This window comes from Manis javanica, chromosome 10, assembly GCF_040802235.1.
Source record: "Manis javanica isolate MJ-LG chromosome 10, MJ_LKY, whole genome shotgun sequence".
NCBI classification, from domain to species: Eukaryota; Metazoa; Chordata; class Mammalia; order Pholidota; family Manidae; genus Manis; species Manis javanica.
This window is the reverse complement of record NC_133165.1, coordinates 50,826,303-50,839,776: the sequence shown is the minus strand read 5'-3', so window position 1 is coordinate 50,839,776 and position 13,474 is coordinate 50,826,303. Positions and strand designations below refer to the sequence as shown.

The following is a 13,474-nucleotide window of genomic DNA, read 5'->3' as shown; positions in this document are numbered from 1 at the left end:
CCTCCGATGTGGCCAGCCCTGTCCCCACTCCCCCAGCCTTACTTGGCAAAGAGGGACTTCAGGGCTGTCAGTAGGCCACAGGTGCCCAGGCCATTGGTGAATCTGATGCATCTGTCAACGGCTGCAGATGCCAGACCAAACAGCTTGTTCACAGAGTGGCTCAACTCCTGCACACAGTCAATAACTTCCCCGTGCTCCTGGTCGGCAAATATGGACAAACAAAAGCAGCCTCAGGATTGAGAACAAATGAACAGACAACATTAAGATGGAGGAGACCTCCAAGCCTCTTCTACCCATGGCCACTTCACAGGGACATTGGACATAGAGTTTTACACTGTGGCAGCTCTTCAAGAGCCTGACCCAGAAGAAGGGCAGTTCCAGAGGCCAAGGAGAGCACAGAAATTAACTCCTGACAGAAAAGCATGACCAAGTCCTTATAGTCATCCTTATATTTTTCATCTCTCTACTCTTTTTTCTGTGATTAAGATGGCATCTCTCCCTCTGGCTGTCAAGCTAGGATTCAAATTTTCCATATCAGACATTCCAAAAGAATGCAGCAAAGGGAAAATGCTTCCTTCAGGGGCAAGAACACAACTGATGTGGAACAGAACAGACTTTCTAGGTACATACCTAGAAAATGGAAAAACGACAAGCAGCAGCAGATTTTAACTACTGGAAGATCTGTTCTTAAATGTCAACTCACCTCATGCTAAATAATCTTAATATTTGCAATGGAAATGACCTCTATTCCCCTCTGATGCGCACACGGTGAACCTGCCCCTAGAGCACCATTCATGAATGCTTGGCTCTTTTGCATACCCTCCTTAAACAAAACGACTATTGCAAAAGAAATTATAAATTGAGGAGATAATCAACTTATCCTCAAGATTTAAGCCTCTTATCTTGCTAGACCTTTGGGGAGATTTTAAATAGAAATTTGGTAGCCCATCTGTGGTCTCATTTTCCATTTAGATTGCAAGAGTCCATGAGGCACTTAGAGCCCATTTTTTCATACCTGTTCCTACCTTTTTGCACATCTGACGTGCCACCTCACCCTTTCTCTAGTGCATCCCACGCCCAGTCTTATGCCTGGCAAACAGAATGATCCCTACATGGCCACTGGCAGTATCACGACATTACCAAAGGCACCGCACTGATTTGGATGAGGAGGTTCTTCTCTTCCATGTCACCATACTTCAGCTGGTAGGGTTTATAAGGACCATACACGGCGTCCACCAGGTCCATGACTTTTACCAGGTTGTGCTCATCTTCAGGGAACCAAAAATTAAAAAGCAATAATAAACAAATAATCAGAAATTGTTGGAAAACAACAGGTGATGGTACTCTACTGAAATTTTCCATTTCATCTTAGAAGTGACTCCATTTTGTCAATCTGCTTTTACAGTTCATGGAATTTGCAGCAATCATTTCTGTAAATGTTTTGATAAATTTGGGCTTTTTGTATTATTTGTCTAAAGCACTATTAAACCCCTTAGTCCCCCAAGCTATAATGATGAAGAATCCCTTCAAATGATAATTCTTGCCAAGGCAAAATTCAGGAACTGCTACAGAGAAAAGACTCTGCAGGAAGCATATTTTTCCACTGTGAGCCTATCCCAGAAACAGGAGGCCCATACACTAGGCCTTCCAAAAATCCCCTAACTACATAAAAATTAAAAACATGTTTGTATCAAAAATCTTTCATGGGCATAGTCTAAGACACAGCAATTCACTGATAAGTTGAAACTTCACCCAGTGACTTTAGCATCCATTGATAATCTTTGCTGGAATAAACTTACACCGCTGATTCTAAAACGTTGATTCCCTAACTCTCTCATTCCTTCTACATCTACTTGCTGTCAATCTTTTGTAAAGAAGAGTTTTTCCTTTCTTCCCCTCTAATATCACTATGAGCTCACGAATTCTCTCTCTACTCATTGGGTTATGATCCATTACTGTCATTCTTCATTTTGATGCTCAAATTACTTCAAATTTGGTCAGTGGTTACCCCTTCAGGCTGTCTCCAGTATCTTTTTGGGACATGTGCCCATCAGTCTTTGAGTATTTTCTTCCTTTTCAGCACAGACTGTCCCAAGAACATGTACTTTCCCTGCCTCAGACCTAGAATCAGCCATTTGGCCAAGGAACCTAGTTTCTTCTAGAGGAAAGTGATATTCAGAAACCAAGGTCTGGAGACCAGGGGTACTCATTGTTCCTGGGCTATTATTACTTCAAGCACCTTTTGGTGAGCAGAGCTAGGAAATACATGTTTGGAACTGTTAAGTTCCAAATCAAATCCAAAATCACAAGGGTTTTATTTCTTGCCATTCCCAGTTGTAATTCTCTTCTCCTACAGTAAGCATGCTGGTTCATAACTGCATATGTATTTATATATACACATGCAATTCTTTCTCATGACTGCATTATGGATCAGTTAAGTGTATATAATTCATTCATTCAACTACAAATGGTCTAGTAGTGGAGTGCTGGGTATTGACAATGGTATGTTGAGTAAACACAGTCCCTGTTCTCATACAATACATATACCAGCAAGAGATAACCAGATAATCAGAATGTATAATTACTAAGTGACATGTGTGCGTTAAAGAAAAGCAAAATGGTTCTAAGAGAGGAAATATACAAAAATGACTGAGATCAGCCAACTTGAGCTGAGTAACTGAAGGAAGACTAGGAGTTAACCAGATAAGAAGAATAGGGAAGAAAATGGTCCTTTCAGCCTGAAGGGTCAGCATGTGACTAGAAGGGAGCCTGGTGCTTTGGAGGAACCCAGAGAAGATTGGAGGCTAGGAGAATTGTGAAGGGGGCTGGGGCTGTAGAAGGCATGGCAAAAAGAGCTGGCATTTATTAACTGCTTATGACCACATGTAACACACATTATTTTTGTAAAATTATTACTAGTAATACACATTTTAGTAATGTACACTAAAGCCTTATAAAATTGATGCCATTATTAATCTCATTTTGTAGTTAAGGAACAGGCGTTAAAAAGTCATTTGCATGCAGTCACAGAACTAGGAAGCAGTGGAGCTTTGATAGAAGAGCCTTTGCTCTTCATTACCACCGTCTTTCACGTTCTGAGGTCAGACAGTATGGGGCCTTGTAGCCCATAGAAAAGATCTGGGGTTTCCAACTGAAGCACTCAAAGGTTGATAGGGACATACCAAAAAGATACAGGTGCCAGCCTAAAAGGGTAATTTTAAATAATTTCAGCATCAAAACGAATGACAAAAATGGATCATAACCCAGTGAATAAAAAAATAGCAGTATTAGAGAGGAAGAAATGAAAATCTCTTATTTACAAAAGAATGGCAGCAAATAGATATAAAAAGGAATGAGAGAATTAGGGAATCACTGTTTTATAATCAGCAATGTAAAAGTTTGTTTATTCAGGTAAGGATTATCAATGGATGCTAAAGTGACTGGGTGAAGGTTTCTTGAAGATTAGCATATTCCTATGGGCTCAAAGTATCACTCCATGAACTGTTCATTAATTACAAAGAGAAAAGGTAATTTTACAATGGAGAAATCTGATAGATACGTTTACCAAGTGATTTAGCAACCCATCACCAATAATTGAATATTACATGTGTCCTGACATGATGCCACAGGAAATACACATCATCAAGGCAGTGAGTGTTGCTGCCAAAAATGTTTGATCCAAATCTAATCATGAGAAAACAATCAGACAATTGCAGAATATGGGACATTCTACCTGTGTCCTTCAAAGATGTCAATGTCATGAGACAAAAGAAAGACGAGATGACTTTTAGATTAGGAGATGAAAGAGACAGGAAAACCACATATAATGTATGTACACTGATTGGATCTTAATGGGGAAAGAGTCAGGGAAGCAGCTATAAAGACCTGAGGAACAACGGAAAAATCTGTGTATTAGGTGACAATATTGAGTCAATATTAATTTTTTGTTTCATAATGATAAAAAAATATTGTTAGAAACACACTTAAGTATACAGATACACATACACACACAAAATCTACACATACTTATAATTCAAAATACTATTTCTAGTTGGTAGGATGAGGATGATCTTTTTCTTTCCTTGTATTTTCTGGGTTTTTCTATAATGAATATATATTGCTTATTAATTATAAAATCAACTTAAATTTCAAAAATTTAATTTCTATTGCATAATCCTTCATATATTTTCAACTATACCATGTATATGTATTAATAATTAAACTACAAAAAAATGTTAAAGGCAAAATATTAAGTTAAAAAACATATCTGAAACATACTTGATAAACAATGAGAAAAAGTCCTTACTACATGTGGATATTTTGGGAATATATGTCAAATTTTTAACAGAGATTATTTCTAGCAAGATAAATTATAGGACACTTTCATTTTGTGTTATGAATTTCAATATCATGAATTTTTATTGCACATACCTCATTGTTCTTTATATGTAATGATGTATTATTTTAAATAAATTGTTCTTACAAACTAACCAGAAATAGATTAAGCCCTCAAAAAGAGAAAGAGGCAAAATAAGCACTTCAAAAATGGAAAATATGTAATTTTTCATAATATAAATTTCAAACTTGCTAATCAAAGAAACAGAAAATTAAAATGAAATATCATTACTTGTTTAAGAACCTAGCAGTGATTGGGGGGAAATAAAGCTAGTCTAGTGCTGGTAAGGGCCTGGGGAACAGGTACACTCATTCACTACTGACAGACACAAAAAGAGGTAGAAACTTTCTAAGGAGCAAAGTATGACAAACATCTTTAAAATGTTCATATCTTAGCTACCCATAATTATTACATTTGTCCTAGTGAATAATCAGAATTAGGCTCAAAATTTAATGTGTGAGACTGTTTATAATAATTTTATTTATAACAGTGTATAAAAAACTTTAAGCCATCAAATGGTTATCAAGTGGTCACTAAAACAAGTGGTCTTAGTAAAACATTTAATGACATAAGAAAATGCTCATTATATTATTTTGAGCAAAAAAAAGAAAATATAAGATTGTATACAACCAGTACTTTTAAATATGTATGTGTATATGTATATTTATGTACAGGTTTATTTATCCATATATATAATTTTTTTGAAAATGTACATTTATATTTGAATTGCTGGGAGGAAATAAAACAGAATGTGTGATCAGGGACTGTCTCTGGGTGATAAGGTTATGGATCATTTTTCTTCTATTTTTATTTTTACGTGTGTTTCCCAAGTATCTTTAAATCAAAGAAAAAAACATTTTGAAAACCTCAGGGAGAATCACTGGAAATTGAAACTTCCATGGCTGCCCCACAAAGCACTTCTATATCTGATTCTCTGCAGGTAGCACATCGCCAGGAGGAAGAAGGCAACCGCTCCTCGCCCTACCTGCATTCCATTGGGCTCCAGCAGGATGCGCGGCCTAAACACGCTTCAGCCACTTGACTACGCCATCCCAGTCCCCTGTAAGCTGCCCGCATCCCCGGAGCCTCTCCCACAACCAAGGCCTGACCAGTGAGTGAGCCAAAAACACCCATGAATCATCAAGAACCCGAACAATAAACACACTCCCTGGAATGTACAAGGTAATTATACACAAATGTAATTAAAGAGAACAACTATTAAATAAACCAAAGTAGTGACACACAGCAGGCAAATGGCAGAACAAGGCCTTCCTGAAGCGATTTCCTGATGTGACAGCAGCTTACATAGCCTGGTCTGTGTTACTTAGAAGTTTACAATGCTTTTAGCATAGAAGGGAAACAGCTGAGAAAATGTAACCCACTGGGCATTGTTTGGCCAAATGGGAATAGGGAGTGCTCTGCTCAGAGACAGCTGGGGAAAGCCCATTTTTTTTCCCCATGGCCACTCTGAGTCCTAATACAGCATCCCTACCTTGAAAACTTGCTGTTGCCCTATCCAAAAGCTCCTCTCACCCATCTGTCCTCTTAAACTTACATTTGACGTTGAACTGTCTGAAGTTTTATGACGACTTGAAAGGAAGAGGGCACTGCTTCCCAATGTAACCTGCTACCAACTCATTGCCACTGATGCCTGCCTGCGTCTTGGATATCCTGAGTCCCTGCAGAAGCGCCCGCCACTGCCCAAGGGCATGTAAAGCACCCAGGCAGCACTGGTGCTAGGTAAACATATTAAGCAACAATTATTCCATAATGGCTGTTTTCATGGAAAAGACTTCCGTATCTGTTGAGAAGGAAAACACTGATCCCTTCCATTTTTGTAAAATCAGTCACCTGAAAAATGCAAACAAACCCAGGCCCCAGAAATTTCTAAAAGAGCAAGTAAAGACAAGCCGGAGAGCTGGGAGGAAGGAATGTTTACATGGGTGGGAGAGCAGTGCCATCTCCAAGCCCTTGGCAAAGTGGGTGGTGGCATAGTAGAACTCCAGCAGTTTGATGAGCTCCAGCTCCGGCCCTGCTCTCTCCACACCGGAGCTGAGGCAGAAGGGCAGAGAGGGCACCAAGGACCCCAGGGTCTGAATCAGCAGCACGGTCACCACCTCTTGCGGGTTCTTGAAAACCTGCAGTCGGGGAGAGGTACGTGTGTTAGCGCACAGGACGAAACGGGAGCACACCTTTTAAAGAAGCAGTCTCCTGGCTGACTCAAAGCAATCTCCCAATAGGTGGAAAGCAGTCTATAATTCCCAAGATTTCCTCGCTGCAAACATGAACAACGCTCAGAAAGACAAGTAAACTGGCAGAACTTGCAACTTGTCCAAACAACAGGCTACTTCATGTCTGTCACTGGCCCCAAGTGCCTAATGATTTTCAAATCTATCAAACTTAGTATTTAGATGGTCACCAAAAATTGGATAGAGAGAGGCCAGGGAAGATGATAATGCAGAAATTGGGAGGGTGTGGGAGGTGGGGAACAAAATAGAATTAAAGAAGAGCGATTCACTGAATTCCAGAGTTGGGAGACCTTTAAGAAGATTTGCAGACCAGTCCATGACCACCTCTCCCCTCAACACAGACCTCCAGTAAAGATGGATTTATCTTTCATTGTAAGGACCAGCAGGAATACTGTATCCAGAGCCTTTTAGATTATAGATTCACTTACTCATTAAGAATCTTTTTTTCTATTTCTATTTCTATATACTATAGCTCTCTTGGGAAAAACTTGAAAAACGTACACAGTACATTTAGAGAGCTGTTCTCACAGAACCCCCCAGGGTTGATTAAATGCTTTTTTATATTATAATGTAATGTAAATAGGCACAAACATGATATCAAATATAAGACTTTTTATGCAATTTTCTAAGGCCAAGAAAAGTGTAAGTTTAGAACTATAAAATCAATAAATTCACATTTTTATTAGAAAATACCTTGAGATGAATGAAAATGAAATCAAAGTGTACTCAAACATGGGATTCAGCAAAAGCAGTGTTAAGAGGGATATTACATACATTAAAAAAGAACTATCACAAATCAATAACCTAACTGTACACATTAAGAAACTAGAAAAAGAAAGAAGAAATGAAACCTAAAGCTGGCAGAAGGAAATAATAAAGATAAGAATAGAGATAGAGAAAATTATTAAAGAAAATCAACAAAACTAGAAGTTGTTCTCTGAAAGAATTGACAAAATTGATTAACTTTACCTAGACTGACTAAAAAAGAGCGAAGACTTAAATTATTAAAATCCTATATGAAGGTGAGGACATTTGCTACCAACTTTACAGAAATAAAAAGGATTATAAGAGAATATTATGAAAAATTACATGCCAACCAATTACATACCTTGATGAAATAGACAAATTCCTAGAAATACAAGCAGAACAATTAGGCATGAAAAAGAAATAAAAAGCATTCAAAAAGGAAAGGAAGTAAAGTTATCTTTGGAAAAAATTGAAGAGAAGGGAGCATGTTAAACTCTGAACTGCGTCTTCCAAAAATCCTTACGCTGAAGTCTAAACCCCCCAGTACCTCAGAATGTGACTATACTTGGACACAGGGCATTTAAAGAAAGATAAAATGAGGTCATCTGGGTGGGCCTTAATCCAACGTGATGGTGTCCTTATAAGAAAAGGACACAACACCTATACAAGAAGATAACAATTAAGACAGCACACATTCAGAAGAAAGATAGAGGGAAGATGGCCATCTATAAGCCAAGGGGAGAGGCTTAGAAGAAACCAACCCTGATAACACCTTGATCTTAGACTTCCAGTCTTCAGAACCATGAGAAAATGAATTTCTACCATTTAAACTACCCAATCCATGGTACTTTGTCATAGCAACCCTAGCAAACTAATAAAGAATACTTTCTAACTCATTCTGAGGCAAGCATTGGTCTGATATCAAAGCCAGACCGACACTAAAAAAGAAAACTACACCAATACCCCTTAAACATGAACATACAAAAATACTCAACAAAATACTAGTAAATTGAATTCAGCAGCATATTAATGAGAATTACACACCCTGACCCAGTGAGATTGATCTTCACAAGGAAGAATGGTTTGACATACAAAAATTAACCAATGTAATATACCCTATCAACAGAATGAAGGGGAAAATAAAACACACAATCATCTCAGTTAATGTAGAAAAAGCATTTGACAAAATTTGACACCCTTTCTTGATCAAACAAAATCACTCAACAAAGTAGGAATAAAAAGGAGCTTCCTCAACATGGTAAAGGCCATTTAAAAAGTCTACAGTTAACATCATACTCAATGGTGAAAAACTGTAAGCTTTTCCCCTAAGACCAGGAATAAGACAAGGATGCCCGCTCTTGCCACTCTATTCAACATAGTACTGGAAGTTTCAGCAGAACAACTAACAAGAAAAAGAAATAAAAACCATCTAAATTGGAAAGGAAGATGTAAAGTTATCTTTGTTCACAAATGATATGATCTTATATGTAGAAAACTCCAAAAGAACACACAAAAAACTGTTAGAGTCAATAAACAAATTCAGTAGAGCTAGAAAATATAAATTCAACAGCAAAAACTAGCTTCATTTCCATACACTAGCAATGAATGATACAAAAAGGGAATTAAGAAAACAATTCCATTTACAATTGCATCACAAAGAATAAAACACTTAGAAGTAAATGCAATCAAGGAGCTGAAAGACTTGTACACTGAAAACAACAAAACACTGCTAAAAGAAATGAAAGAAGATGCAAATAAATGGAAAAACATCCCATGTTCATGGGGACTTAGTATTGTTAAGATGGTAATATTATCCAAAGCCATCTACAGATTCAGTGCAATCTCTATCAAAACCCCAGTGCTATTTTCTGGAGAAAAAGAAAAACCTAAAATTCATATGGAATTTCACAGAACCCCAAATAGTCAAAACAATTTTGAAAAAGAAGGACAACACTGGTAGTCTCACACTTCCTTATTTCAAAACTTACTACAAAGCTGTCAGTCAAAACAGTGTGGTATTGGCCTAAGGGTAGACACAAAGTCCATTGAAACAGAATAGAAAGAAAGCCCAGAAATAAACCCTTATATACCTGGTCAAATGACTTTCAACAAGAGTGCCAAAACCATTCCAAGGGTAAAGGACAGTCTTTCAACAAACGGTGCTAGGAAAACTAGGTATCCATTTGCAAAAGAAAGTAGTTGGATCCTTACCTTAAACCATATACAAAAAATAACTCAAAATTAACCAGACCCAAGCATTAAGAGTAAACTATAAAAGTCCTAAAAGAAAACAGAGGAAAATCCTCATGACCTTGGATTTAGCAATAGTTTCTTAAGTATGACACCAAAACCATAGATAACAAAATTAAAAATTGATAAATTGGACTATATCAAAATTTAAAACTTATGATCAACGAATACTACAACTGAGTGAAAAGACAACCCATTGGACGGGGAGAAAATATTTGCAAATGATACATCTATTTGATAAGGGATTAATATCCTGAATATATAAAGAATTCCTACAACTCTACAACATACAACCAAACAATCCAACTCAAAACTGGGCAAAAGACTCTAATAGACATTTCTCCAAAGAAGATAAGACAAATGGTTAATAAGCACATGAAAAGACATTTAACATCATTAGTTTTAGAGAAATACAAATCAAAACCACTATGAGATGCCACTACACACCCACTAGAATGGCTATTATCAAAAAAATAGATCATCAAGTGTTAATGAGGATGTAGAGAAATTGGAACCTTCATGCACTGCTGATGGGAATGTAAAATGGCACAGCTATGGAAAACAGTTTGGCAGTGTCACAAAATGTTAAATATAGAGTTATGATATGATCCAGCAATTCCATTCCTAAGTATAAACTCAAAAGAATTGAAAACAGGAACCCAGAGATATTTGTACATCCATGCTCATAGCAGCATTACTCACAATAGAGAAAAGGCAGAAGCAATCCAAGTGTTTTATCAATAGATGAATGGATAAACAAAATGTGGTAAGTACATACAGTAGAATATAATTCAGCCATGAAAAAGGAATGAACATTCTGATACATGAAACATGTTGAAAACATTTTGCTAAATAAAATAAGCCAGACACCAAAGGACAAATATTATATGATTTCACTTATAAGATGTATCTGGAATAGAAAAATTTATAGAGATAGTAGAACAGAGGTTATCAGGAGATGGGGAAGAGGGGAATGGAGAGTTACTGCTTAATGTTTGAGATGATGAAAAAGTTCTGGGAATAGATTAGTGGTGTTAGTTAATCAACAATGTGGATGTACTTAATACCACTTAACTGTACACTTAACGATGGTTAAAATGGTAAATTTTATGTTATGTATATTTTGCCACAATGAAAAAAATTTTGACTATAAAACCAAAAATATTTAAAGTACTAGGACAGATAAAGATGATTTTCTACTGCAATTAAGCTTTTTCAGCATTAATTTGCTCCACCCTCTACAGCACAGGTTCTTCTGAGGGTGGCCTGCCTACACTAACTTGTGGTGTGATAAGAATTCTCACACTACTAGCTCTATTCAAACCACGAACTACTAAGAAAACCTCAAGTTGGCTACAGCAGTAAGCAACACTCATTTGCCAACAGCACTTACGTCATCTAAGTATTGAGTCTCTCTCTTTCTTTTCTCATTAGCCCCCAAGAGAACAGGGATACCAATGTGACTATCAACACAAATGCACCCACTGAAATCCCACGCCAATGGTTGGTTAGAAGTCGTGGTCATGTACAAGATCCAAAATATGTTGGGGTTTTTTCAGATCATTACCAAAATGGAAAACAGAATTTTAAATCCTCACAGAGAATTCACAGTACTTCAGTGTTAAACCTGTTTGATGAACCTCCTTGTTGGATTCTGAGAGAAAGAGACGGGAAAAAAAAACAAACCCAGCAAACAACGAAAGAGCCAAACTACTGGTAACTTTCCAGTTGTGTTTCCTGAGCAAGTCTTGCAACAATCTATTGATGTCACTGTTAAGCTGAGTCAGTTTCACTGGGAATTTAAAGGTATCTAAAATTGGAATTCATTTTTTCCCACTAGCCTCCCCAGCCTGTTTCTCCTAACTTCCTTATTTCTGTCAGTAGTATCTTCACTCAATAAAAATGAAAATCTTGCTTTTGACTTTCCTTTCTTTCAGTCCCTTTATCAGTTAGCAGGTCCCAACAATTGTTCATTCTTCTTGAACCAGATGCCTTTTACATTGCCATCACCGTCCTGCACCAGTCAGAGCTCCTTAGCTTGTCACCAGTCTTTCCTCACCAATTCACCCTCAACACTACCACCAAACTGCTTATTTTTAAAATGTACTTACATTTTAAATGTTTAAATATTGCAAGATTCATTGATTATTAACATTTTGTTACATCTGCTTTATTTCTATCTTCTCTAAGCCATTGGAGAGGTAATCACAGATATTTCGACATGTCTATCACCTCAACATGAATCTCTAAAAACCAAGGACATCATCTTACATGACAACACTACAACTGATCAAACTTAATCTTGATGTAATACCTTTACCTACGATAATCAAAGTTCAAACTTCCCCAACCATTCTGTTAATGTTCCTGATAGCTTTTTGTCATCATGCAGAATCCAATCAAGGATCTTGCAATTACATTTAATTGCCAATTATTTTTCTCCTTTAATATAAAAACAATTCCTCAACTTCTTTCTTTTATGACATTGACATTTTTGAAGAGTCCAGGATAGCTGTTTTGCAAAATGGTCTTTAATTTTTATTTGCATGGTTCCTCATGATAGCATTAAGGTTAAGCCTTTTTTGGCAGGGAAATTACATAGGTGACTTTTTAATACCAAACTCATTCTTAAAACAGCAATGCCATCATTCACTTGATTGGTCCAGACTCTATCTTCTGAAAAGCCAAACTTCTGTCCTGAATTCAGATTTCCTCCATTGTCTGGTTCCACTACCTATACACGCAGTTGCCCCAATCCAAACCCTATTCTGTCTCTAGCCAGTGCAGGCCCTCCCTTTCCCCAAACCTGATGACATAAAGAGAACCACAAAGACCTCTACATAACATCCCGTCCAACTTCGTCATTTGACAGAAGAAACATTTTGCTACAAGAAAGGAAGGGTCCAAGGGAATAAAGAAAACTGTTCTCATCTAGAAAAAGAAATCCTGACTCCTTTATGTCTTAAGGGCAAGGACTCATCAATGAGTATCTATTTGCTCTAATCTCCTACGTAACTGGGGACAGCGGAAGAATTAGACTAAATCACTCAATTCCAAAGAGTTCTAATTGGTTGGTCAGCTGAAATGATAAAGACTGGAAAATAAGAGAACTTTCTGGGATGATGGTAATGTTCTGTGTATTAGGTTATACAGCATTTGTCAAAACTAATCAAATGGCATATTCAAGATTGTTGCATTTCATAATTTTAGCTCAAATTAAAAAAACCTATAGCAAATAATTAACTCCAGTTAATAAAGCATATGTTCTGAAATAAATGGTACTTGCAACTTACTTTGAAGTGAATCACAAGAATAAGATGGGTCAATGAACATGTAACACATGGGAAGATGGACAGATTTGTGATAACACAAACACAGTAAAATGTTCACTGGAGAACAAGGAGATAGGAATGCAGTTGTTCACCATACAATTCTTTAAACTTTTTTATGTTGGAAATTTTTCATATTAAAATACTGGGGGAAAAATATGAAAGAAACCCTTGCCCCCAGTGCCACTTATTTTCTTTCACACTCCCCTGAGCATCAGGAGATGACAGCCACATACCATGCTTACGGTCTGAAAAGAAAAGGGGCCATGGGTCAAAGGAATCAATCAGCATTAAACCCATGTCTTACCAAATTTAGGATGAGGCCCGAGTACAAGTCTGAGAAGTTAACTCCTGTTTCGTGGATGATGAAGGGCATTTGCACATATGGACATGAACTGCTCACAACCTCATGACACAAGAAGCAGTAGACCCAGGACACAATAAGTGAGAGTGGGTAGACAGGGTCACTGAAAACTGAGCATTTCATACAAACTCAAACTTCC

The 13,474-nt window shown here is 37.1% G+C and overlaps 1 protein-coding gene across 3 annotated transcripts in view; it reads right to left on the bottom strand.

The window, feature by feature from the left end:
- The window catches only part of COG7 (component of oligomeric golgi complex 7), an 85,300-nt gene that overhangs the window by 28,608 nt on the left and 43,218 nt on the right, over positions 1 to 13,474 (bottom strand). For all 3 annotated transcript variants that reach the window (XM_073215408.1, XM_073215409.1, XM_073215407.1), the window contains exons 7-9: positions 6,336 to 6,534; positions 1,141 to 1,268; positions 43 to 197 (exon numbers count right to left, since the gene is read on the bottom strand). In XM_073215408.1, coding sequence (XP_073071509.1) covers positions 43 to 197; positions 1,141 to 1,268; positions 6,336 to 6,534 — 482 coding nt within the window. The remainder of the gene's footprint in view (positions 1 to 42; positions 198 to 1,140; positions 1,269 to 6,335; positions 6,535 to 13,474) is intronic.